Consider the following 26,468-nt stretch of genomic DNA (forward strand, 5'->3'; position numbering starts at 1 on the left):
TTAAATGCATCCGTTGTGTGTATGAATGAGACTAGATTTATAAAGCACTGCTCTTGTAAACATTGTTTTCTAGTAGTCACTTTAAGAAGTTTTATTTTATGTCCCCTAATTTTGACCTCTTACAGAGTTAATGTTCTGCTTTTATTTTCCACGAATTCTTTAAATCCCCCTGATAAAGGTGTTAGTGATGGATGATTGTTCCACTGAGTCACTGAGTGCTGCCAGTTCTTTTCTCATTACTACATATTGTGCATGAAAATGTCTTTTTTGAGGCTCACAAATGAAAAAACTCAGAAAACGGAGCAAATTTTGGTAGTTCTGGCTGTAAAAGAAGTCAAGTAAACAGTAAATATATTTATGTGCAGAATCCTCCACTGCTTGTTTTTAATCTAAATGGATTTCCATTAATAGCATGTAGCTCGTTAGCTTTGCCGGCTGCTTGTTGTTGCCTCTGGCTGAAAGCTGCAGAGCCCAGAGAATGCAGTGGAAATAAGGAGGGTGCAGTAATCACCCTGAGGGTCAAGCTTATCTCAGCAGATCTCATGCTAGGAGTCAGACTGCAGGGCGTCACTTAGTTTTAAACACAGTCTAATTTAGTACCTGATGGGTTTTTTTTAGCCTTGATGAAACAGTTTATGGACAGGGTGGGAAGTGGTTCAGCATCTGATCAGTGTGTCCTCCGCAGTGGCTCCCTGTGGAGGTCATCTGGGCTCTGAGGGGATCCCAGGGTGAACCCTGAACACCTGGAGGGATTATCTTTCCCATCTGTCCTGAGAATGGCTTGGGATGCTGAGGAGCTACAGAGCAGTGGCCTGTGTCTTTTGACGTTATAAAAATATAACTAATGTAGTCGTTTAAGTCATCTTTTACTCTGTGTGTACTCTAGCTTTATTCCTGGGAACATAAAACTGTTCGATAAGGAGATTGGAAACATTCAGATTTGATCAAATACTTTTCAAACCTATTATCCTCTTGATTTTCCATCTTTGTGTGTTACCGGTATCATCAAGCCATCGCAGCAGCTTGTTGTTGTAATTTCACTCAGCGTGCAGACCCTCTCATGAAGGGACAGATCAGAGACCTGGATCAGGTGTTTACATACCACAGGATCCTGGTCTCCATCAGAGTGACCCAGCTTGCATAGTTTCTCCGTCTCTGCTTCCTCATTTACTCCTCCTTTGTCTACTCCCCTCGTCCTGTATCTCTCCTCATTATTGTCTCTTCGTTCCTTTTTATTTTAAAGTTCTCCTCCTTTCCTGTCCTCTAATCTTCCCTTCCTCTCCTGAATTTAACATTCAACTTTTTTCTTCTCATTATACTTGACATTTTCTGTTTGTTCACTTGTCTTCTCTTTGTCATTCCTTTCTTCCTTCTTTAATTCTTTCTTTATTCTCCTCTTGTTTCCTGGTTTCCTCTCTTGTTACCTTACTTTCCAATAATATTCTTGTTTCTATGTTTCCTAGATTTCTCCTCTTCTTGGCTTCTTCCCCTCCTTCCTAGTTTCCTTCCTGGACTTCTTGCTCTGTTAGTTCCCTCTCCTCTGCCCCTTGCCTCTTCTCCTCTCTTTGCTTTTTTCCTGCCTTCTCCTTGTTTCCTCCTCTTCTGTCTTGTTTCCTTTTTTATTTCATCCTTTCCTAATTTCCTTTAAGTTCTCTTCCTCTCTTGCTTCCCCTCCTCTTCTCCTTGTTTTCTCCTATCTTGTGCTCATTTCCATTCCTCTTTTGTTTCCTCCTCCTCTTCTCTTTTCATTTACACTGACTACATAAATCCCCCTCACAGGAAGTGTGTGTGTGTGTGAGAGAGAGGAGGAGGAGGAGGAAGAGGAAGGGGAGCAAAGGAATGTAAACGTGGAAACATGGAAATAAGGATAAGAAAGGAAGAAAGGAAAGATGATATAGGATGCATCAAAGGAAGGAGCTAATGAAGGAAACAAAGCTCTGCTGACTCTTCAAGTGCACATTTACAGTGTGCACACATTCACGCACAATGGAGAGCTGAGATGGAGGAGTGATGTGTTAGAGGGTGAGAGCAGCCACTGAGCCAAGTGTGTGTGTGTGTGTGTGTGTGTGTGTGTGTGTGTGTGTGTGTGTGACACAGAGAGAGAGAGAGAGAGCTGCAAGCACTGTGATTGGCTGAGCCCGGCTAGATGCACCAACAGCCGAAAGAAGAAGGAGCAAGGGAGGCTGCAGAGAGCAAGAGAGAGAGAGAGAGAGGGGGGGAGAATACAAAGAGCGTGTCAGTGATAAAGTGTGTGTGAGCACTGCATGCTCACTAACGTGTGACTGCATGCATGTGTGACATCCAGAGGTGTGTGTGTAGAAGCAAAGCGAGGAAGGAGGAGGAAACCTGATCTCACTCTCTCCTCCTCTCTGTGGAATAATGCCTGCTGTTAGCTCTCTGCTTTATTATTAGCCCTGCTCTTGTAGTCTGTAGCTTAGCCCGGCACGGCTTGGCCCAGCTCAGTTTGGACCTGGTTTGTGGTGGTGGTGGTGATGGAGAGGTTCCTGGCCCTGCTGCGCCTGCTGGGCAGGAGGAGGCGAGGGAGGAGGTACCGGGCGGACGACGATTACCAGGAAGGCTATGAAGACGTTTACTACTACACCAGCAAGTACAACACACACCTACTGAGTGAGTGAGTCCCATCGAGAAACACTGGGGGTAGAGTGGTGGAGGGGTGGGGGGCTTTGTTTTAGTGTCCTGCCGGAGAGAGGAGCTTATCAACAGATTATGATACTAGAAGTAGCCGTCGGTGTGTGTCTGTGTTTAAGGTCTTGTATTATAGATGAAGGTCGTTAGGGAAACACTGTTCAGTTACAGCAGTCGGCTCTTTCTATAGCTGTGAGGAGACTGTGACTCCCACATACACAATAAGCAGAGGTGGAGAGTAACTAAGTACATGTACTCAAGTGCCAAAGTTGGTTTTTGAGTTACTTCTTTATCTGAGTATTTTGATTGTGTGCTACTTTTACCTTTAATTCAGCAGTAAATATTGCACTTTTGCACCTACTACATGTTTTTGACAGATTGAAGGAGTTTGCAGATTCTTAATATAAAATAGAATAAACTAATAAATGCTGATGGATTTTTGTGGTTGAAGTATCTGTCTGTACTTAAAGTGGTGAACATCAGCTCCACCTTCACCTGCTGCTGCTTTAGTTCTACACCAAGTCTCTATAGTAACACTGATCGTTGTCCTTAGTTTTTATTCATTAATAAATGTTTCTTTGTCCGATGTTTCACTATTGAAAGTTTGTTTGCAGTTTATAGCACAAAAAGTTCAAAAGTTCACTGGCCTGTAGATTCAGAGAATCACCTTCTTACTGCAGTACTGCTACTTTTGAACTTGTAGTAAATTAAATTTAATTTACTGAGTTTTTTACTAGACCAAATAATTTGAAGTGGTTTTGTTCAAATAGCATCTTTTTAGGCAAATGCTTACACCTTTACTTGGGAACTGAGTTGTGTACTTCCGACCCCGACTTCCCGTTACCTGTAATGTTTTAGATATATCAAGTTCAAATCTAGCCGCTGTCACTAACAATGAACAGACCCAGCTGAATTGGGTTGAAGATGAGAACTATGACTACAGGCTTGGTTTCATGCTAAGCCTGTCGCCTGGCCTGTGTCTTCACAAGCCTATTATTCACCTAAAGACTGTAGAAAGACGACCCCCCCCCCCCCAAAAAAAAAACAAAACACCTGCACACATGCTCATTCTCAGGTATGCATGACACAGGGGGGACCAGATGGTTGTGTGTGTAATGACAAGGGAGTAAATGTGGGCTGTGGAATAGAATGTAGACAAAATGGAAACACACACACACACACACACACACACGCACACGCACACACACACACACCAATTCCAGCTTCCTGTGTTGTGTTGGCCTAGTGCACACACAGAGACACAGCACTGCTTTGTGGATTTGTTGCTTTTAACTTTTTTAGTTCTTTTGTCATTTCTGTTCCTGCTTCTGCGTTTGTTCTATTTTTACTGCAGGTTCTTGTGTAGGGCAAATGAAGTCTCTTCACTTTTACAGTTGTCAAGTCTCCTTCTAGATATAAATAGCAACTTTGCCTCAGTGAGGTTTACACTGTGTACACTGTACTGTCCATCACCCTCTATCTTGGTAAAATTAGGGGAAACCTCAGGAAAAGCAAGATGCAGGTCAGACATAGCATTTTTTTTGCAGCCTGGGGCCGATTCTTGTATTTGTTTTTGAAGAGAGTCAAGCATTTTGCTTGTTGTGTATACTGCTGGGTGCCTCGTGTGTTTCGCAGAATCCTTCAGTTATAAAAAAAAAAATTAAAAATCATCAATAGATATTTTGGTTCCTTCTGATGTCCAGTCAGACAAATTGAGACCTTAACAATTTTTTTTATAGGCTGTGGGGCAAAGATCAAGCAGGCAAAAGCTCAGGCCGGTTGACAGCAGATTGTCCAACTGTCCCTAGTTCATCCTAAAATGGTGATGCTTTGAATGTACAGAAACTCCATCACGTAGGTTCCACAAAAATTCCTAAAGCCTACTCACAAAGTTTCACTGTTGCACAAGCAGATCACAAGCTGCATCAGCTTGATTTTAGCTTTTTTTTTTGCCTCCCAATTTTTAAATGCATGGACAGTGTAACGTGAGTGGACAGCTTTTTTCTGTAGAAAGAACATTCTTTTTTTACTGCTATGGAAATCTATGTCTATAAAAACATAAATGAGACATTTTAGGACATTCAGTTTGCAGAATGCACCATATTACTACGATGTGTAAAAAAAGAAAAATCACAAGTATAGTTTCTAAATGTAACTTAATGACATCAATTCATAATTCAACACTTATACGCCACACAAAACACAACAAATATTATATTACCGTGTTACTAAGGAAACAAATTTTCCCTTAACCAAGTGCTGTGAGAGACATAAACGTAATCATAACACAATTCAGTAACACTGTAGTTGCACAAACTTTATGTTCTGCCAGACTGGATAAAGTCCTTTGTCTGCGAAAATTTTATTGACCCTTTCAGTCATGTGTGACTTCACATTTATCAATCATCAACATATCCTCTCTACTTGAAAAGAAAATGTAATCTGGTTGCATTTGCAGAATAATTGTGTAGAAGCCAAATTTTTAGCAAATTGTGTTGCAAATCCTCATATCGTGTCCCCAGCATATTTTTACAAATGCGACACATTTATTTAATTTGAGACGTGTGTACATGCTGTTGGGGAAGTAGATCATTTGTATTTTTCTCTTTAGTTGTATATTTAAACATATTCTTAACAGTAAAATGTCTCAATCTCTCCACTACTTGATTTATTGTGTACCGAGTTTACACTCCGATGCCTCCTGAGCTAAAACCAGACTCAGGAATATTTTTGTTGTTGTCGATGAACTCGAGTTCACGGCTCGCCCCTCTCCATCTGTCTCCCTTCAGAGGAAGCTCCAACAGGACACGAACTCGCCGTCTACTAAACTGTTTACACGCATTTAAGTGTTTGTGCGCACTTCAAGCTGAGAGCAGATGATGAAAGACTCACTTTGGTGTTTAGCCTTGCTGTCTCAGATGCTTGTGAATGAAGTGGACCAGAAGATTAACTGGAGCATGTTCTATATTTGTAATGAAATTTGACTATTTTGATGTGAAGAAATTCTAAAAATACCTACAAATACTGTAACTAACACGTTTGGGGATCTTTATTAGAAGCCTGTTTGTGTTATTGTGTGTAAAAGACTGACACTGAACTATATTATTATTCCTCTGAATATTCCAGTGTGAGCAGCAGCTCGGCTATGAGACATTTCTTGCAGCTACCAGCAAACTAGTTAAGTGTGTGAGTGTGTGTGTTTAGCACAGCGTGTGATTCTATATGAAGGCAATTTTAGGCTGGTTGACTGGATAACCCGGACACACACTCTTTTCTCTGTTCTGTGCTTCTCTTTTTACTGAAGCACCGATTTAATTTGGTCGGTCCTTTGCTGGTCAGTGGCATCGAGGATCTTAAAGATATGCAACTTGAGAAGACATATGCAAATAGACAAGCAAATAAAGGGGGCGTCACCGGTTTACCAGTGCAGGTGCAGCATTTAGAGAAGCTATTTTAATGTTCCAGTGCTGTGATTCTGATAACTGTGTTTTTGTTTTATATATTTGTAGTATTTTTCTGTATTTCGTACCCTCACACACAAATAACTTCACACACACGGCTTTTGAGATTATTTAATGATGTATTTTTTTTTCTACTACTACTAATTTGGGGTGAAGTAGTTCATTTGGGTGAAATCATATAATTTCTTGGTTTGAGTGGATTCGTGAAATGTCATTGGCTGAAGTTGGTTTGTCATTGATGTCACTTCATGATCTCGTTACATGTTGAAACATTATGATGCATACATTTGCACATTAATGAAGTGAAACCATGTTGACTGTTATGTGATACAAAGCTCAGACCAGTCTGCAGCAGTTGTGTGTTATGTAAAGGTTGTTGACAGCGAAATTTGCTAATTAATGCTTTAAATAAGGGCTTTATTAGCATAACTGGTCCTGTGTTCAACATGATGGAGATTAAATAGGGAAAAGGGGCAAGAAGGGAGGATCAGGCATCTCATTTAGCATCTTGTTTTTCTTTTTTATCAAATCCTGGTTCAAATTTTTTTATTAGGTAGACAAAATGAAATCTGTTTAAAAAAAATGAAAGCATCTTTATTTTCATCTGTTTCATCGGCTGCCGTCACCAGTCCTGCCAGACTCTACACCTACCTGTTTTTTATTAGTCCTCATGTGTGAATGTGTGAGACTCCTCCGAACTCTTCTGCCGTTCAGTCCCACGTTTTCTACTTTTCCGTTTGCCGCAATTAGATTGATGCTGGTCTGGAGGTTGTGTTCGTCACTGCTGGATTATCTGCACACCCAATAAACACAACCATGGAAAGAAAGTGGAGCAGGAATCGGCTCATGTTCACCTTAATTAACATGCAGACCTCCCAGGATTTAGAGCACTTTCCCCTCATTATTTGGATATGATGTTTAATTAGTTCTTCTAAATTAAAGAAGAACTGCAGGAGCGTTTGTCTCTACTAATTCCTCCTCAACCAAGATCAACTCAAGAAAACAGAGAATGTGTTGATATAAATGGGTTGGCTGTCAGTGTGATGCAATTTAATTTAACCAAAGCACAAACGGCATCATCCAAAATGATCACAGTTGTCGCACTTTGAGAGATCTGCTCATACTGGTCAGTCACCAAGTCAGTAGTTTGAGCCCTGAATTGTTGACAGTAGCCCTGCTATTGACGGTCATTCCAACCGTGTGGCAACACTCACTGGTAGCAATGCTAGCAGAGAGTGCTAGCACTCACAATGTAATCCATCTGAAAGTCGCAACAGTCCCTACTACTGCTGCTGCTAATGCTGACACTAAAGCAGATGAGACTGTCCCTGTTTAATGACATTTAAAGCTGGGATACTCACTTGTCATACTTGGTTTGCCTGGGCCTGAAATATGTTCAAGCCGCCTTGGATCATCGTAGGAGAGCTCACTTGTTAGCGGGTTCCCCCTTAAGTTGCTCCTTCACTGACTGGCCCGTCAGTAAACCAGTAACGGCTTCCATGTCAGTGGCCAAGACGCCTACGGATCTCACTGAGATGGTGAACCCTGAAGCTGAGGCCTGTCTGAGATGTGGAGGCCAACTCAGTATCTCTGACCTAGTGTAAACGCAAATGTCCGAGTGAGATGCTGTGGACATTATCGGGACTTTAAGCCCCCTAGTACAATGTCCGTATTATGGTCGCAAGCTTGTGCGTGCAGCACGCTGCTCTGTCTCGAATCGTCTGGATGATTAAAAATAAGTGAATGCCATGTTTATGACGTTTCTATAACTTGACCAGAAACTTATCATCATTCCCACAGCCTACGTTAGCACCCAAACTTGGTTCAAGTTGTAAAACCTGTATCTCCAGTAACGACTCAGGCAGGAGACAGAGTTGCATCTCCCTCCTCCTGGATTTGGACTTGCAAAACACGTGCAAATGTTTTGCTGCCAGTTCCCTGGTGCAGCACACCATACAAACAGAAGCATCCTGTGCCAGGTAGCTCCACTGTTGGTTGTGAGGCAATGGAGAGACATGGTCATAACATCCTCCCCCAGCAGAACGTGCTCATCTCCACACGAAAACATCTCTGTCATTAGCAGCATTCACCCTCCCATCAAGAGCAGATTATTTCCAGTCCAGTCTGATAGAAAAGTCATAAGGAGGCTGCACACTTCCACCTTTTGAACCACTGCAGCGAATGGATTTGAAAATGGTTCCTTTAAAGACACTTTTACTGCTTGATCTTACGTTCATGCCTTTTCAGTACTTCTTAAGTATACTTAAGTATAGTAAAGTTAGTACCCTACAAATGAACCCAGCTTTTATGCCTAAGGTAATGCCTCACCACTTCCTGGGCCCTTTTCAGAGTAATCTCCATGCAGGAGATACAGTATGTACAGCAGCAAGCTGGGCCTCACTACATACCGTTGTCGGGTTTTACAGGCTCGATGTTTCAGCTCCACCATTGGTTCATTCAGTGTTTAATGTGGGTACATCCCAGAAGTGCTCTGACAATATCTGCTGCCAATCCAGGAGTCAACGTTTCTCAATGCGAGACACAAAATACTGTGATGGAGAACTTCACCAAGTGTCTCAGCAGACAATCATCCTTGCTCATACGTAGCAGTGTTTGGAATGATGCTCTGTGCTATGTCAACCCTATTTAAACAGCCTGTCCTCTTCTTGATGCTGACATGCTTAGTCCCAATAGGACGGAGCTTTTAATAAGGTCAGACTGTAGGCGTTACCAATGTGAGACACTCACTTATGCTACTGAGAACCTTGGTTATCTAAATACCCCAAAGTTTGGCATTGGGTTTCACTAGATGTTACACTGAAGCCAGGCTTCTGTAGAAGTGGATGTTATGAGGGGTCCTCAGAGTCTGGAGCTTTCTCACCACATGGCTTGGATCTGGAAACAGTAATATCAGTCCATCAGTTGATCCGTCTGTTTGTCCAACACGTTAGTTCAGAGTGAAATATCTTGACATCCATTGGATGAATCGGCATGAAATGTTTAAATGTTAGCAGGTCAGAGACAAGACAATGAGCAGTGTCCCTGTAAAAACAACTACCTCCCTTTTATATACATCATAGCAAGGTATCAACAAATGTATATTCATTCTTGGTTGAGAATTGAACTAATTTGAAGGGATTTGAAGACAAGACAAGTCAGATTTTAGACCCATAAAATGCTGGATTTCATACCTATCTTGCTTTAATGTGGACATTTTTTAATTTGTCTCTTGAAAGTCCTCTGAGTTTCACAAACCAAAAAATACCCATACTGACAGAGACATTATGTTGGTACTTGTATATTTACAAAATTATTGTAAGCTGACATTTCTATAAAGAAATATTTGTTTTTGTTCTCAGTAATTCAGCTGTATTTTAACTGATAGAAATGTTTATGATAAACGGGAACTCTATCCGACGTACACTGTGGGCTACACATGGTTTTTTAGTTATTGCTGATATTTTGTCTATATTTATTTACATTTTCGAACATTAAATGTGCAAAATTACCTGTTAACATTTCCTTTATACTATGCAGTGTAAGAAATGTAAATGTAAAAATGTGCATACGGTAAGTTACAATGTGTACATGTATGCACATGTACTATTAAAAACACTGACAGCTTCCATGGATAATATGTAAATATTTAAATCACGATGATTGTCAGGCAAGTTCTGTGTTGCACATACAAGTAGTGAATTACACTTCGCTGCATTTGCACACATGTTTTTTTTAATCATGTATTTATTTACATTTTGAAAATCAACCATGCCAAATTAGCTATTAACAGGCAATTTAGAGTCACCAATTATGCTTAAAGACAAAGTCCACAAAGAGAAAGTCCACAGCCAGCAGGTGGGTTTAAACTGGGGACCCTCTAGCAGTAAGAGGGCAGTGCTAACCATCCTACCACTAAGCCAAAACCTGGTGACTTTTTCATGACATCATAGTCATAGTCATGTTTTTTTCTTCTGTGTTTGCAATGAGGTGCTGCAGAACGTGTGTCAACATAAAGTTTTCCTGTTGTGTGACCAGCTGAGTGAGGCTAAGTCCAGCTGATGTGCTGATTTGAAGTATTGTAGGTTTGGTGATTACAGTGCTGGCCCATCTGTTCCTCACACACGGAAACTTTTTCAGTCTGACTGTGACTCTTAGCACTAATTAAAGGTTTACACATCCATCCTGTGCTCTTCCCATCTCTGTGCTGTGTTATTAGCACTCAGAGAGAGAAGGGGTGTGTGTGTGTGTGTGTGTGTGTGTGTGTGTGTGTGTGTGTGTGTGTGTGTACATGCGTGCTTGCTTACATAAGAAGATGTCACGGTGACTCAAACCCACATGTTTGACTTTGGGCAGTGGGTGTTGACATGCACACACATACTGCCAGTGTAATACTCTGATTTGGTTATTTTGAAATGCTGGAGGCTGTAATGATAACCTGTAAAGTGTGGTTGTGTGTATCCATGACTGTGTCTTTGCAACTCTGTGTGTGTGTGTGTGTGTATGTGTGTGTGTGTGTGTGTGAGAGAGAGAGAGAGAGAGAGAACACTTCTTTCATCTCTCAAAATCACTCTTTGTATGGTGCAGGGTCGCTCTGCCCTCTCAATTATTCATCAGCTTGTTTCCATGGTAACAGTTGCAGCCGTGTGTGTGTGTGTGTGTTGGGGGGAGTGTTGGTTGATTTGACAGCAGGAGGATGGGCTTCATCAGCTTGTTATACTGTTATTATTGCATCTGATGTGCACACAAGGAGACAGATGCAGTAACAGAAGTACTGGTGGTAGTAACTGCTGTAGTAACTCTCTAAATAAACTTATTTGACTGATTTTAAAGAACAAATTCTACAGACTTTTCTTAAAATTTCCAAATATGTGGTTATAAATTATCAGTTCTAAATGTAATAGCTTCTTCAGATTCATCAGGTTTTTTTTAAATCTTGTTCTGATTCTGCTGGTTCTGCTGGTTTGGTTTTTAACTACCTGTGCCTTGTGGCTCAGTGGTTGAGCATTAAGTTGGGATGCAGAAGGCTGCAGATTCAAATCCCACCCCACCAGGTGTGGCCCCACCCAGCCACCCAGGGTGACCTTGGTGCTGGTTCTGAGCCCGGATAAAATGGGAGGGTTGGGGCTGGAAGGACATCCAGCATAAAACATCATGCCAAATCAGCGTGCTGTGGTAAACCCTGAAGGGTCAAGCTGAAAGCTGTTTGCTTGATTTATCTGGTTATGATTCCTCTGATTCTTTTATCGGATTCTTTACGCTGATCCTGATTTATGTGATTTCACCTGCTTTGGGCTACTCTGATTCCAGTTTTTTTCCGTCTGTTTGTTTTTAATCTGGTTCTGATTAATCTCATTCGGGATTCTTTGGTTCCTTCATCTGGTTCTGATCCATATAGATGTAATTTTACTGTTGGTTTTTTGCTTGTTCTGTTTTGTTTCTGATTTAGATTTTTGGTTGGTTCCAATTTATAGGATTTGTATTAGTTTAGTTCTGATTCCTTTGGTTCTTCATGTGATTCTGTATCTTGTTTAATTGGTTCTAATACCTTTTGATTGTACATGATTCTGGTTAGACTGGTTCTTAATGGGTTTAGCTGGGTTCGGCACCTTTGGTCCTACGTGGTTATGTCAATGTCTGGTCTCTTGTTTCTGGCTCTGGACTTTGACCCAGTAGCATGGATTATGCCATTTTAATACTAATACTAGTATTTCTCACATTACTGCTACTACTATTAAAAAAAGTATTACAAATACTAGTAACATTAACAATGAAAACAATTATAGTAGGAATTTTTTTAATTTAATAATAAATACATTAAGTCATTTCTTTTAGCCAAAGGGAATGTTACCAATATCAGTGTTAGTTGTAGCCGGTGAAGGATTTGCAGGTAGTGCTGTTTTTGTTAAAATGTAGTAGTAGTTTCTGGTCTTTTAGTAACAATATGTAACAGTACTAGTATAACTACCAAAAATGATCAAAACCATAGTATTAATAGTATTTGTTCCTATGCAAGTAATATTCTTCTTCCTATGCAAGTAGTATTGTTAATTTACTTTTAATATCCGCAGATGGAGCAGTAGGTGTAATTTGTAATAGTAGCTGTAGTAGACTCAGTAGTACTACTGTTACAAATGCCAATACCTGCAACAATAACAGCCGTAGTATTAAGAATTATTACTACTATTATATTATAGATAATATTATTACAGTGTTTTTCACTTTCTGATGTTGATTTAAATGCAGTAAACTGTGCTGCCTTGTTGCATCCAGCAGGGGGCATCACAGACTCACAGTGGCTCAGATGACCAGTGAGACCAGCAGGGGGCAGCACAGACCAGTAGAGGCCTTTTACATCTCAGTTCAGGCCAGTAAACGCAGGTAAACGGGACAGAACCTCAGTTATAAAATAAGACATTACTGTAATGTGACTGAGGAGTGGACGAGAGACCCTGAGAGGGAAAACAGAGAGAGAGAGAGATTTAATATGCTGACCTGCATTTCTGGTCATATCACTGTTAAAACCTTTAATACACACTGTGACACTAATCTGGTGTAATCTGCTGCTGAAACACTGACCCACATGTCTGAGCACCTACTGCCATTACCTGCTGGGACGGGCCACACCCCCTCAAATGTCAGCCAATCACAGGACAGGAAACAGACAGCAGGTGGTGTCCTATTGGTTGATACAAACATCCACTAGTACAGATTATATTCAGTATTTTTACAGTATATTGTGCCAGTTTAATTTAATACACAAAATTACACCTCATCGTATATACATAATATATTATCTAAAATTACTTTTGTTCTATCACTGTTTGTAGTAGTAGATTAAGTAGTAGTAGCAGAACTAGTACTACATTCTGTTGTTTTGATTGTTGTTGTTGTTGTTGTTGTTGTTGTAGTAGTAGTAGTAGTAGTAGTAGTAGTAGTAGTAGTAGGAGTAACAACAATAACATCAGTCATCGTATTAATAGTATTTTTAGTAACTTCCAGCAAAATATTATTGTTAATATCAGAGTGAAACAACAAATTCCAAAAAACTGGAATTACATTTTCATATTTTTACTACATTTTCTGCAGGACATTGTCTGTGTACTCATGTCTGCTGTAGTTTTGTGTCTCTAAATGTTTCTTAACATTCCTCCTTTTCCTTTTGTATTCATTGACTTATTCGCACCCTTTTGTTTCTTATTCCTCTCATTTCTGACTTTTGTTGCTCTCTGTATCCTTTCTTCACTTTCTTTAAATTTATCTTTCTAATTATCTCTTAACTTCTGCATCCTGCCTTTCTTTCCTCCTTCTCATCATTTATTCCTTCCTTCATTTTCTAACTCATACTCACGCCTCCTTCTTTCCTCCAGTCTCTAATCCTTTCTCTCATTTAATGTTTTCCACTCTGTATTTAATTCCTTCTTTACTTATTTTTTCTTTTATTACCCTTCAAGCCTTTATCCTTTCCTTTTACTTTCATTTTTCCTTTTGTATTTCTTTCCTTTTTTCCATATTTATTTATTTCTTCCTTTTTTTAATCCTTTTTTTTATCTCTGCTTCATTTGCTTATTTTTTAAACCCTTAATCCTTTTTTCTCCTTACATCGTTTTCCTTCTGTATTTCCTTTCTTTGCCTTTTTCCTTCTTTTTCTCCCATATTAATTTATTTCCTTTTTCCCTTTTACTGTTTTTTTTCTTCTTTTTCCTCATCTTTTTTGCTTGTTTAATCTTTCAATTTATCCCTTTTATTCCATTTTACCCCTTCATTCACTTCCTTTCTTTTAATGCTTTTTTTCTTTCATCCAGCTGCAAACAAACACATTACACACCAGCCAAGGAGTCCAACGGCCTCCCTCCTCCTCCTCCGTCCCCCTCCCTCTACATCATCACTCCATCCTCTCCCCTCCTCCTCCTCTTCATCCTCCCCATCTGCGCAGACTCTTCCCTTCCTCCCTCCGCTGCCTCATTTCATGGAGGAGCTTCACATCTGCAGCGCTCCCTCTCTTCCCTCGATTATGGCTTCTATTTGAGGTCATTTGTCAGTCAGTCGTTCGCTCCCAGAGGAGGAAGAGACGGGAGGAGGAGGAGGAGGAGGAGAAGGGAGGAGGTGGTGGTGTAGTTTGTGGCGGCTGCACCTGCATGGCGTTTGGGGGGAGGCGACCCTCGGCTCTGCTTCACCATGATCGCTGTGTCGTTTAAATGTCGCTGCCAGATCCTGCGCAGGGTGAACAAAGGTAGAGAGACACAGAGAAACACTGGGAGAGAGGGAGATAGATGAGACTGCATTCGTGATGGAAGCATGTTTGCATGTGCAACATACATGTTAGCGTGGCTAAGCGACATTTAGCGTGAACAACTGAAAGGAGAGAAAGGAATGTTTATGAGCAAAGACAGCTGCTTGTGTGTGTCTGTGTGTGTGTGTGTGTGTGTGTGTGTGTGCGTGCGTGGTGTGTGTGTTAAAAGATCTGATGGATTCATTCAGTCGATTGATGAAGGTTGCTCTGGACGAGAGACCTTCAGAGTGAGTGTGAGAGCAGACTGAGAGGGAGAGGAAGCATCTAATTTTTATGAATGTAAAATGTATGGTGTTGTCAGCTTGTGAGCAGAGAGAGAGATCAGGGTTTTCTAATCAGATGGTATTTTATGTTTCTCATAAAGTCTGGGGCACTTTGGAGCTTCAGGTGTTTGTTGTTGGTTTGATGTTCCTCCTCTTGTGTTCATCACTGAGTACACGGAATATGTTTTCTTTACAAAAACATTATGTCTATTTCGGGTGAATACAAACTGAGAGACACAGTAAAAATGCTGATGCTGGGTCAGTTTTTTACTCTTTCAGTGTGGTGCTTCAGGTGTCTGGTTTGATAGTTTTACTCTCAGTAAAACGTCCTTTACATCATTAAACTAGTTCATATTCTGTGAGATTAGGAAAAAAATATTTGTCTTGACTGGTGCAGTGGTTTATATTGATGTTTCATCAATGAAAAGTATCTTACATTCTTTTTTTAATCACATTATATTTTGTTTGGTCAGTTTACTACAATTTCTCTAAACTAACACAAACAAATCACCTTTAAATATCTTGTATTGTTGTGCTGCATTTTTGTAAACACAGTGAAACATTGTTCAGGTTTTATCTGTTTTGTAATAATACTTTGGAAAATGATGACCTACATGTGCATGTTTGTGTATTAAGGTTTCTCAGGAAGTCTTGTTTAGTTTAGAGCTTCAGGTGTTTGGCTTAATGTTTCTCCTCTTGTGTGTCTGAGGTGGAACAAATATTACTTTTGTTCACCAGTTTAGAGTAACTTTATTAGAAACAAGTGGACAAAGCAGGTAAAAACGCTGAGTTTTTCTCAGAAAGTCTGGTGCAGCTTTAGGTGCTGTGTGTCTGGGAAATTATTTTCACATTTTTTATAGGTTATTCTCATGAAATTTGGTCGAGTTTTTTTTTTTATGCCTCTGGTATAATTATGGTAATAGAAATATGACATCCATAGTTTAATGGAAATATTTTACTTTTGTCTAGATGTGTGCGTTCAGCACTAATGTTTCCTAAATTCTCTTTTTATCGTATTTCGTTTATTTAGTCATTTTGCTATATTTTAGCCTTTAATCGTGAATCAAGTCAAGTTAGAGTATAACTTCTTACATTATTTTAGTTGTATTGTTCATAAAAAGTACTTTATATTTTTGAACTTCAAGGCCTAAGAGTTTGACTATTTAAAAAAATGTTATCATTTTCAGTTTTGAGCTTCAGGTGTTTGGCTTAATCTTTCTCCTCTTTTGTGACTTTGCTGGAAGAAATGCTGCACACATTTGAATATTACAAATGTACAGTATTTTTACTGGTGTATATTTGCTTTATTTACAGTACCATCGTTTTAGTTATATATATTATATAGAGACATGTTGAGGAAACTTGTTGAAAAAAGCTGATTCTGGGGCTTTGGCACAGTTTCATTTTTATTATTATTAATTTTTTCTGCTGTGTTTATGTATAAATAGTGAAACATTAATTTGTACAACTCAATCTTGTTTAGTAATAATATTCCGGGAGATAAAGACTGAATTTATGCACATTTTACATTATTACATATTACATTTTCTTATGTCATCTGGTGCAGCTCAGAGCTTGTTGGTTTTGTCTGTGTATACACAGAACATGATTTGTTTACAATCAAAATTTTTTTTTGATAAAGTAGATCATGCAGAGACAATACATCTATTATAAGAAAAGATTTGCAAATTGTGTTGCTCAGGTCGTCTGGTGCAGTTTTGTGGTTACGTGATGTGAAAAAAGTTGTAAAATATGTCCCCTGTCACAGTTAAATTATCATTAGACAGAAATTATTTGTCCAGTCGTTGCTGACAATTTATTGGCCGATTGTTAAAATAATTATTCATGTAAAAGGTTAGAAAGTCACAGTTTTCAGCTGCACACGTGAATGTTTTCAGGCCTTTGTTGTGATTTGTAAACTGCAGTTTTAGCATATTATTCTCATTACTTGCAGTGTATTTTAATATAATTTTAGGTAGTACAGCTTTTGTATTTTTTAGATTATCCTGAAATGTGATTTTGCATAATTTATTGTGAATGCATAACTAATAACTGTTTCTACACTTCATGTACATTGACTACAAAAAGTACAAGTATTTGCATAATAAATGCAGTGTAATATTATAATAATGAACTTCTTATAGGTAGCTTCACGGTTTCAGCAGCACCAAGATGGAATTTAATAAGAAACAATGAGCCTCGTGGAATAGCTTTAATCACAGGACTAAGTTCTCCTAAAGGAAGCAGGAATTCACATGTTTCTACAGCTTGACTACTTTTGAATAGTAATGTCATCTCTGTTCCAGAGTAGAGCTTAGTTTAGATGGCAGATCTTACAGCCTAACAGAACCTGCTGGTGGATCTGTTTTCTAATACCAACCAGCGGTTGACGTCACACCCCGCACATCTTTCTTTATATACAGCCTGTGGTATATACAGATTATACTGTGGAGCGAGAGAGTGAGAGAGAAATGCTGCCTTCCTACATCTGCAGGAGGAGGCGGCTCAGCTTTCATCTTCAGTTAGTTATGGTGTACAGTGTGTGTGTTTTCAGGGTCTCATTGTGTTTTTGAGCTCAGCCGCTGGAACCAAAGAGAGACATAACAGGACAGAGCAGATCTAGAGCAGATTAGGATAAACTGGAAGAAAATAAACAGAATGACCAAAAAATAGACCCCAAACATCAAACCAAACGAGCAAATGTTGAAGTGGGTTGCCGATGCTTATTCCGGACATCTTCCTCTGATCAGTCTTTTATTCTACTGGTGGGGTCATTAGTTCCAATCACACAGTATGGGTGGCGAAAATCACTGCTCCCAACATGGAGGGATTCTTCAAGCCATTAACAGCTATCACGACTTTTTGCATCATACTATATTTGGAAGTATCTGCACAAGTCACTTGAGGGCAGTGCAGAGTGGTCTTTTAGCTGCAGTTAATACTTGCACTGGTGAATAATTCATTCAGTACAGTCTTTCCTGCTGTAGTTTTAATGTAGTTTAAGTCTTGAGTTGAAAATGATATTAGGGGGTCGTGTGAAAGTTGCTTTTATGTGAATTAGTTTTAAGCTGCCACTATTAGGGGAGTTATTTGTGTAATTGTCAGGCAACAGATCTTTCAGGCATCCATTCATTGATAATCAATGAATCAAGCAAGTAAATCTCTAATCCAATAAAATTGCTGCATCTACATTAGACTAATCAACTTCAGGACTTGTGATCTTTGTCAGATGTGTGTCATCTTTGTAACATCACCAGGGGTCTCCCCCAACAAAGGGTGTAGCGACCGATCAGACCACAGCTGATTCCTAAACATATTAGCTGTAAACTGGCTTGGGGCAAAGGGGGAAGGGGTAACCGGTCCTTGAACAAGTTAGAGAACTGGGGAAAACTTTCAGCACCAGTGCAAGAAAATATTGGAACTTCAAAAACTGGTTTATGGAACCGCTCAAAAGTTGGAACCAGTACTTCGGCAGAACTCATACCCAGTAACCAAGGCCTCTGGTAGATCTTCTGAACTGGTTCTAGGAAGTGGAGGATAATCAGCACTGGAACTAGTGAAAGAAACGGGTAGAAGTTATGAACCATTCATAGAAGCACACACACCTTCCAAACCAGTGTGTTCTATGTGTTTCTTTTCAGATGAGGGGCCGTACACCAAACACTCTGCAGGGTCGAGACCATCAGATGGAGCTCTGGCCATTAGGAGGCAGAGCATACCAGGTAACACATACATCTATCATACGGTTATATCTTGTATTGTGATTCTTCTCTGTCACCAGCAGAGTTAACAGCTCTGAAAATAGAACAAACATTAAAACCCAGAGTTAGCTGATGTTTTCTGTCTGTGTGAGCAACAAGAAGATGCTTATGTTGCATTTTATGTCCTCCCACCTGGAACTGGTGGCCTACTTGCAATTTGTACCTGCTGCAATCAGAAGTAGACAATAACGTTTCAATGACAAAAATTATTTGCAGTGTAATTTAATGATATTACTGAGCTGTTAAACTGATGGACAGAGTTTAGACAGTTCTCTGCACCTGTGCTGTTTTCCACTTCCCTTAAATGGTTCTGGAGCTGGATCAATTATTTTGTAATCCACTTTGATATTTGACTGAACCGTTGGATCACATTTGTTTTGAGATTAAGTAAAAATAACAGACCCACAGATTGATGGGAATTGTTCACAATAGCATTTTGTGTCCTCTGAAGTTCGGTTCTATATCACAGTTGTTACTGTGGATTCTGCAGTGCTAGATACAACATGTACAATCCTGCAACCGTTACTGAAAAAGAAACCAACAGAGCTTTATCGCTAGTAAAAACCGGTGGAGCTTTTGAATCAGACAGGCTTGTAGAGCTCTGGGGCCAATTGATGGATGAGTTGTCAAGAGCTTCAGAGACATTGATAGAACCTGGTTAGAAAAACTGGTGCAGCTCTAGAACCAGCTGGTGGAAGAATTGCTAGAGCTTCAGAGCCACATAAAGTAAATTATACAAGTTCTGAACCAGTTAAAAGGAACTGGTGGAGCTTCAGAACTATTTAGACAAAGTAGTGACCCTCCAGAACAGAAGAATGGAGCAACAGATTTAAAAATCCAACGTCGTACAGCTTTAACAAAACCTTTTTTAAGTAATAAAAGGTTTCTTCCCCACAGCTACAGTCAGTGGTTTTCAGAATCCAAGATTTGGCTTTTTTCAGACTGAGAGTCAATGCTGCTGTGTCAGACTAGTTCAAAAGGACAATGTACAGCCTCTTTTAAGGAAAAAGATGAGGGGAGGGAGGGGTACAATGATGGTCATTGCCAAAGTTAAGATTAAATATTAATCCTGTCCGAATGAAAAAAGGTGAAGCCTGAAGTCTGATTAATATTAAAATACAAGATTTGAATGAAACCTGCTCTGTGTTTTAACAGCAGAGGGCTGGTCACAACACATTGTGAAATTTCTGCGTCTCTCTCTCTCTGTCCAGCTTTCCCACTGATGAATATTTCAGGCTTTTGATGAAATATGGATGGACGACAGGATAGAAGATGACTTCATTTCTCTCTTTGTCCAGATTATCATTTTATTTTCTGTCAGTGAAGTCAGAGTGCAGAGATAGAAAAGAGCTTTAGGTGAAACAAATATAACCATGAAAATAAACGAGTTGCTGTAAAATCATTTCACGGTCTTTCGACATCTCCTCCTTACTGTGATGTAGACGAGTTTCGGGGCTGCACAGTGGTGGAGTTGATGAAGAAGGAGGGCACCACGCTTGGACTGACTGTTTCAGGAGGCATCGACAAGGATGGAAAACCCCGGGTTTCGAACCTGCGACAGGGAGGTATCGCTGCCAGGTAACGATTCACTCTGTTATAATCATTTGTTGTACCTAGTTGCAATGGCAAGAATAAGTATGTGAACCCTTTGAAAAGAACTGGTGGGTCTGCATTAAAAACATTGTGCTAAAGCTAATGACACACAAACAATGATGATCTTTCATACCACAGTAGCTCTACTGGATCGAGGTCTGGGCTCCAGAAGTCCCTCTGTAGTGTTGCTGTTAGCTGAAGCTAGTGCAATTGCAGAGAAGTGTGATTAACTGCACAAAAGGTCTTTATAAAAGCACTCGCAAAAACATACGAGTACATTGACGGTTCTGCAGCGTAGACTTTTTTTCCAAAAGCTTCCTCGGAGCTTAACTTACAAAGCAGGTTACATTATACAAACCCTCCAGGGTGTAAGAAATCTACATCAGAACACAAATTACACCAAATTCTTGCACAGTTCAGTGCTCTGTGTGCAACAATGTACCTCATGTATCTTTTAGCCCTGCATACATAATAAACCATATGATCGAGGGGAGATTTTATTTTGAAAGAGCTCTCCACTAATTATCTTTTGCATTCTGAGGTTTCCTCAAACAGGATAAATAATTAAAGCGGGTAACAAATCTCTGTGTCTACCGAACTTCAGATGGTGGACAGCCAGTCTGAAGTTATTTTGTACAATATTTATTTTCTCCTCGGTGATAAATTTGAACAGGCCCAGAATCAGCAAAGCCCCGAATCATGATGTTTCCTCGCTCAATTAAAACTACAAATCCTACAAAGCCATGTCCCATTGTCGCATTATAGTTCTTGATACAGTGTGAAACAACTTTGTGATCATTTGGCTCTAGTCTCTAGAACATTGTGCTTATTTGTTAAAGCAGTAAAATCCATTGGCATAAAGTAAGAGCTAATGTTCGGTTTGTTCAGGAGTGACCAGTTGAACGTGGGGGACTATATCCGCTCTGTTAACGGTATCAACCTGGCCAAGTTCAGACACGATGAAATCATCAGTCTGCTGAAGAATGTTGGGGAGCGAGTCGTCCTGGAGGTCGAGTACGAACTGCCACCTGTCTGTAAGTAGAAGTTATAGTAATATTGCTAGTAATTTACTGTAGTAGAACAGTAGTATATGAGGAGTAAATACAGTACCTAACAAAATATATTTAGCCCTGTAAAAAATATGCAATATATTTTATTTTGAATTTATTTATATATATCATGTAAAAACAACGGAGAAAAACACTTTGGGAGTTTTATAAGGCATCTCATTGAATAAATGAAATGAAATAAATCAATAAAATTAGCTTGTGGAATAGCATGTAGGCCCGGGTTTGAACCCTGTGAACACTGTCTATAATTACAACAATAGTGAAAAGTGTGAGAAGTGTGAGAAAACGGTGTAAAGTTACACCATCAACCTTTCCCATATCAAGTGAACGCACAAAATCAAATAGGAATAAAATCACTTTACCTATAAATTGACTGCATAAAAGTTGTATTTACACTGTTCCACAATATTAATTTAGAGAGTTTATGACAGATTTAAAAATCTGCTTTATACTTAAATTGACAGAAAGTAAAAATGAAAGTTACACTTATAGCTGAGTTTGTCTGAAAATAAGGACATCCTGCACGTGCTTGACGACACGGACAAACATAATTGAAAATGAATCAGGACTGAGGGGTTGAAGCTGCAGTCAGTCAGAGGTGATATTGATGTGTCAATGCTGTGGTGTGTTGCAGCGGTGCAGGGGTCAGGGGTCATGTTTAAGAACGTCGAAGTCACGCTTCACAAAGACGGAAACAGCTTTGGCTTCGTTATCAGAGGTGAGAGGAGCTCTGTGTGTGTGTGTGTGTGTTAGAAATTATATAAATAATTAAAAACAAAAACACAACATGATTTTATGATTTTATTTTGGCAGGTGGGGCCAGTGAAGACAGGAACAAGTCTCGGCCCATCGTCATAACAACCATCAGGCCAGGTGGACCGGCCGACAGGTGAGTGGCCTCTTTTCATGTTAGTGTAGTTTTTAGTGTCGTCATTTTCCTACATTTTTATATCTTCTAATCAAACAGTAATCTATCCCATTATCATTTAGTTTTTATTTTTGTTGAAAAATGTGATTTATTTTATCATCTTTTTTATCGTCATGAAAAAAGTAATGTTTGGTCACAGTTTTCATTGATGGTCACTATTACCCCTTCAGAGAAGGAACCATTAAGCCAGGTGATCGGTTGCTAAGCGTCGATGGGATTCGTCTTCACGGAAGCACTCACTCCGAGGCCATGAGCATCCTGAAGCAGTGCGGGCAGGAGGCGACACTGCTGATCGAGTATGACGTCTCAGTGATGGGTCAGTTGAAACTCATTGGGTGGTTAAAAGTTATGCTATTAGCATTTGGAAACAAGACCTGGAGCATTTAGTCAAATGACAAGGAACTGATCATAACTATTTTAAAAACAGATTCCAGCTTTCAAACAAGTTTTTATCAATTATTCATTCCAACAGAATTATTTTCCAAGTTTTCTGACTTTGTATAGAATTTAAAAAACAGACTCCAGCAGTTTTTTTGTATTTCAAGAATAAAATTCGAATATTGTTGAATTGGTTGTTAAATTATTGATATGTACAGCAACGTCCACAGTTTGAACCCCGTCCGAGGGGACTTCAGTTGCATGTCACACCAGATTGTCTTTCTGGGCTGAAACATTCTTTATGTTGTCCATCCCTCAGACTCGGTTGCCACAGCATCAGGGCCGTTGCTGGTTGAGGTCGCCAAGGCGACGGGCTCGAGTTTGGGCGTGGCTCTTTCAACCTCCATGTTCTGCAACAAGCAGGTCATCATCATAGACAAGGTCAAACCAGCCAGCATAGCAGACAGGTATCTGACCTCTGACTCTTCAGTCAGTGTGTGACGAACTGGTCGTACCTGCAGTCAACACAACACGTTGCATTATTTTAATCTGTGTTTTGTTTAAGTTTTTAGTTGTTATTTAGGTTTGTTACAGTAGTTATGTTTGTGTGTCTTTGGCTGTGTGTTTTTGTGTATATTTGTGCGTGTGTCAATGTCTATTGTGTGTTTGTGTAGGTGTGGTGCTCTTCATGCAGGAGATCACATCCTGTCTGTTGATGGGAAGTCGATGGAGTTTTGTTCTCTGGCTGAAGCCACTCAGCTGCTCTCTGCCTCCTGTCAGACCGTCCGCTTAGAGATCCTGCCACAACACCAGACCCGACCGGCCTTGAACGCACCACAGCATGGTATAAAGACAAATACACTCCGGATAGAATTTTAAGTATATGCAAAACAGACATGAACTCACTGTGCATTTAAAAGATAAGACATAAAAAGCTGTGATATTTTATACAGCTGTGACCCTTGCAGCTCACCGACCTTTGACCTTTCCTCTTGTTTTACCCTAAACACCCTCCTGTGTGTGTGTGTTTGTGTGTGTGTGTGTGCGTGCAGTCAAGGTGCAGCGTAGTCCTCGCCCCCTCCCCTGGGAGACCGGAGAGTCAGCCCCTATTCTCCCCCCTTACCACTACAACACGTACCACCCTGACCAATCAGCTTCCAGATCCCACAACCGCCATACAAACAATCCTCGTACGTCCACCTCTCCCTCTCTGAAGTGTTGCATTTTATTTTAAAAGATAACTTCACTCATTATTTCTTATGCTCTTAAGTGTGGTATTTTATTTTGAAAAGAAAGCAAAATCTGCTTATAATGCTTCTCTGGGGTGAAGGGTCTTATTTTGAAAGAGAAAGAAGCCTCGGCCCATTATCTCTTTTTTTAAAATAATTTTTTTAAATTATGTATAATGTTCTATTTTAAACTCAAGTACAAGTTTTCACTTTTGATGGCGTATTCTTTTAATCTGCTGTTAGTTCTTTTACTTAATTAAAGGATCTGAATACTACCTCCACTACTGTCGCTCGTCATCTCCTTCTGTGAGGTGTGAGGTGTTTTAATTCGAAAGACTGACCTCCACTCATCCTCCCCCTGTTCCTCTCTGCAGCTCTCAGCCACTCGTTCTCTCCTGGCTCCATGTCGGCCTATAGTCTGTCCTCCCTCAATATGAGCACCCTGCCTAGGAACATGTATCCCACAAGTCCACGGGGCACGCTGATGAGGAGGAAGGCCAAGAAGAAGGACTTCAAGAGCTCACGTGAGTCTGCAACTCTGAGAATATTTGCCGTTGTCTTGGTCTAAAAGGAAACTACAACATGATTCCTATTTCTGTGGTTTTCTTTCCTGTTTGTTACTGTATTTGCCTCATTTAAGATGACACTCTCATAAATATCCAGACTGCTTTTAACAGCTGTTTTAGGGAGTTTGTGGAAAAGGAAAGTTGCAATGAGCATGTTCCCGTTTTATTTGGTAGTTCAGTTACCAAAAATTTGTAATAATAGAAAACATAATTTAGAAAAAATCTCTGTTTTTGTTTGTTGTGTCCAGACCTGACAAGTGATGTTTGTCATGTGTAGAGCCTGTTTCCCGAGCCCAGAATAAATACGGAAGTCATGTTCATTATAGCTAAAATAAATCTTGCATTATGGGAAATGCAGTGTCCAGTATCACTGCAGTTTAACCAAAACTAAGGACTTAAAGTCAATCAGGAAATACTAACGTGTAATACACATTCTCTATGTCCATCAGTGTCTCTTGCATCCAGCACTGTGGGTCTTGCCGGGCAGGTCGTTCACACGGAAACCACGGAGGTGACGTTGCTAGGCGACGGCATCATGGGGTTCGGGCTGCAACTGCAGGGGGGTGTCTTTGCCACGGAAACCTTATCCTCGCCCCCGCTCATTGCTTACATCGACCCCGACAGCCCAGCCGAGAGGTAAACACACGCATACTCTGCTGGCAACGTGTGAGAACACCTATAGTTTTTATTGGTAATTGATTCATTATTCAGCTGATCATAACAGCTTTACTTAAATCTTATTATTTTCCCAGTATTTAGATTTATTTTTGGTCTTGCTGCACATTTGACATGTTTCACATTTATAAAACCAGAGGACATGCTATGGGTGTAACACACGACATACTTCATTATTTTGCAGACTAACCCCTGTCGTGTGTGTGTGTGTGTGTGTGTTTGCAGGTGTGGTATTCTGCAGATTGGTGACAGAATTTTGTCTATAAATGGAGTTCCTACTGAAGACTCCACTCTGGAAGAAACCAATCAGCTGCTCAGAGACTCGTCCATCACTGCTCAGCTCACTCTGGAGATTGAGTTTGACGTGGCCGGTACACAAACACACACTTCATTTATTTTTTTCAGCTCAAGAAAAAAACTCACACATCAGAAGCCTCCATCCAGCAGTGTTAAATTTAGCATGACGTGATTACGTGATTGTATTTTTGTCTGGTCTGGTCTCTCAGAAAGGATTCGTGTAGTTGTCCAATAAGCTTTTACAGTCACTGACAAAAACACTAAAGATGTCCCATTAAAACCCTGACAATCCTCACACATCAGAAAATTCTAAGTTCAAGTATCTCTCTATAGTATATGTGCAAGTAATTTTGCATTTGTTTCGACTTCTCACCTGCATTTTCACAATGATGTGCATATGCAATATTTATGCAGTTATAATGTGCACTTTAATGTACAGTAATGCATGCATACATTTATTACAATTATTATTTCACAGGCTACATAATTATTTCTCTCTATGGAATTTGAGAATGGAAGTTTTGTTTTGCACAAATTTAAGGCAGTTTGGATTGAAAAGGTGTTCTAATTTTAACGTGTTGCAAAGTTGTTCTTGCTGGCCACAGTTTGGTGTCTGTTTCATCTTGTTTTGTCTGAATGACTGTAAGTCTGCGACTCCTTCTGTGTCTCTTTAGCAGTATAAATAACCGCCTACGCCCAAAAACAACACAACATGTCTCTGATGACTCACAGACAGTGAATAATCTCCAAAGACGAATTAGTGAATAATAACAACAGCTCAAACAATATAAGCAACAGTCACATTAAATATGGTCTGGTCGTCTGTGTCAGAGAGCTGACGCTTCAACTTTGATCCTTTTATGAGCTTGGGCATTTGGAGTGGAGCGATTAAATAATCAGTAATGCAGCGACTCAACTCTGATGTACAGTACATGTCATGTTTTAAGATTGAGGTGACATGACAGGATCCTTTAAAGTAATGACATATCACTCTGCTGGATATTCTGGAGCCACAAAAACATTTAGCTCACAGAGACAGTTTGTTCAACATGTTTCTCACAGAATTACTGCTTATTAGCTGAAATGATGAAATGCAGGGTCAGCACTGATTGAGCATGAGGAGCTGTTGCTGGATGTTTCCTACACTGAGTTTTGATGAGTGTCTGAAATCAATGTCACTTCACACCCACAAACCCTGATGTTCCCTCGACTCTGCAACAGAGAGCTGCTCTGTAGAGCCCAGCAGCGGAGGAGAACAGCTGCAGCAGCTGCTTGAGACTGAATAAATAAAATATGTTCATCTGATTCATA

At 39.9% G+C, this 26,468-nt stretch overlaps 1 protein-coding gene across 13 annotated transcripts in view; it reads left to right on the forward strand.

Annotated features, from left to right (window-relative positions):
* grip1 (glutamate receptor interacting protein 1) overlaps positions 1–26,468 on the forward strand; it is a 60,277-nt gene that overhangs the window by 14,085 nt on the left and 19,724 nt on the right. For 2 of the 13 annotated variants that reach the window (XM_067490695.1, XM_067490696.1), the window contains exons 1-13: positions 2,072–2,628; positions 18,302–18,382; positions 19,864–19,999; positions 20,903–21,048; positions 21,719–21,802; positions 21,898–21,973; positions 22,183–22,328; positions 22,710–22,857; positions 23,065–23,234; positions 23,443–23,580; positions 23,994–24,143; positions 24,635–24,821; positions 25,086–25,231. In XM_067490695.1, the coding sequence (XP_067346796.1) occupies positions 2,493–2,628; positions 18,302–18,382; positions 19,864–19,999; positions 20,903–21,048; positions 21,719–21,802; positions 21,898–21,973; positions 22,183–22,328; positions 22,710–22,857; positions 23,065–23,234; positions 23,443–23,580; positions 23,994–24,143; positions 24,635–24,821; positions 25,086–25,231 (1,744 nt within the window). In that variant the 5' untranslated portion in view covers positions 2,072–2,492. Of the gene's footprint in view, positions 1–1,766; positions 2,633–13,954; positions 14,338–18,301; positions 18,383–19,863; positions 20,000–20,902; positions 21,049–21,718; positions 21,803–21,897; positions 21,974–22,182; positions 22,329–22,709; positions 22,858–23,064; positions 23,235–23,442; positions 23,581–23,993; positions 24,144–24,634; positions 24,822–25,085; positions 25,232–26,468 lie in introns of those variants that run through there. The other 11 variants (XM_067490700.1, XM_067490692.1, XM_067490697.1 and 8 more) reach the window with 11 other exon arrangements.

This window comes from Channa argus, chromosome 21 (genome assembly GCF_033026475.1).
Source record: "Channa argus isolate prfri chromosome 21, Channa argus male v1.0, whole genome shotgun sequence".
NCBI lineage: Eukaryota > Metazoa > Chordata > Actinopteri > Anabantiformes > Channidae > Channa > Channa argus.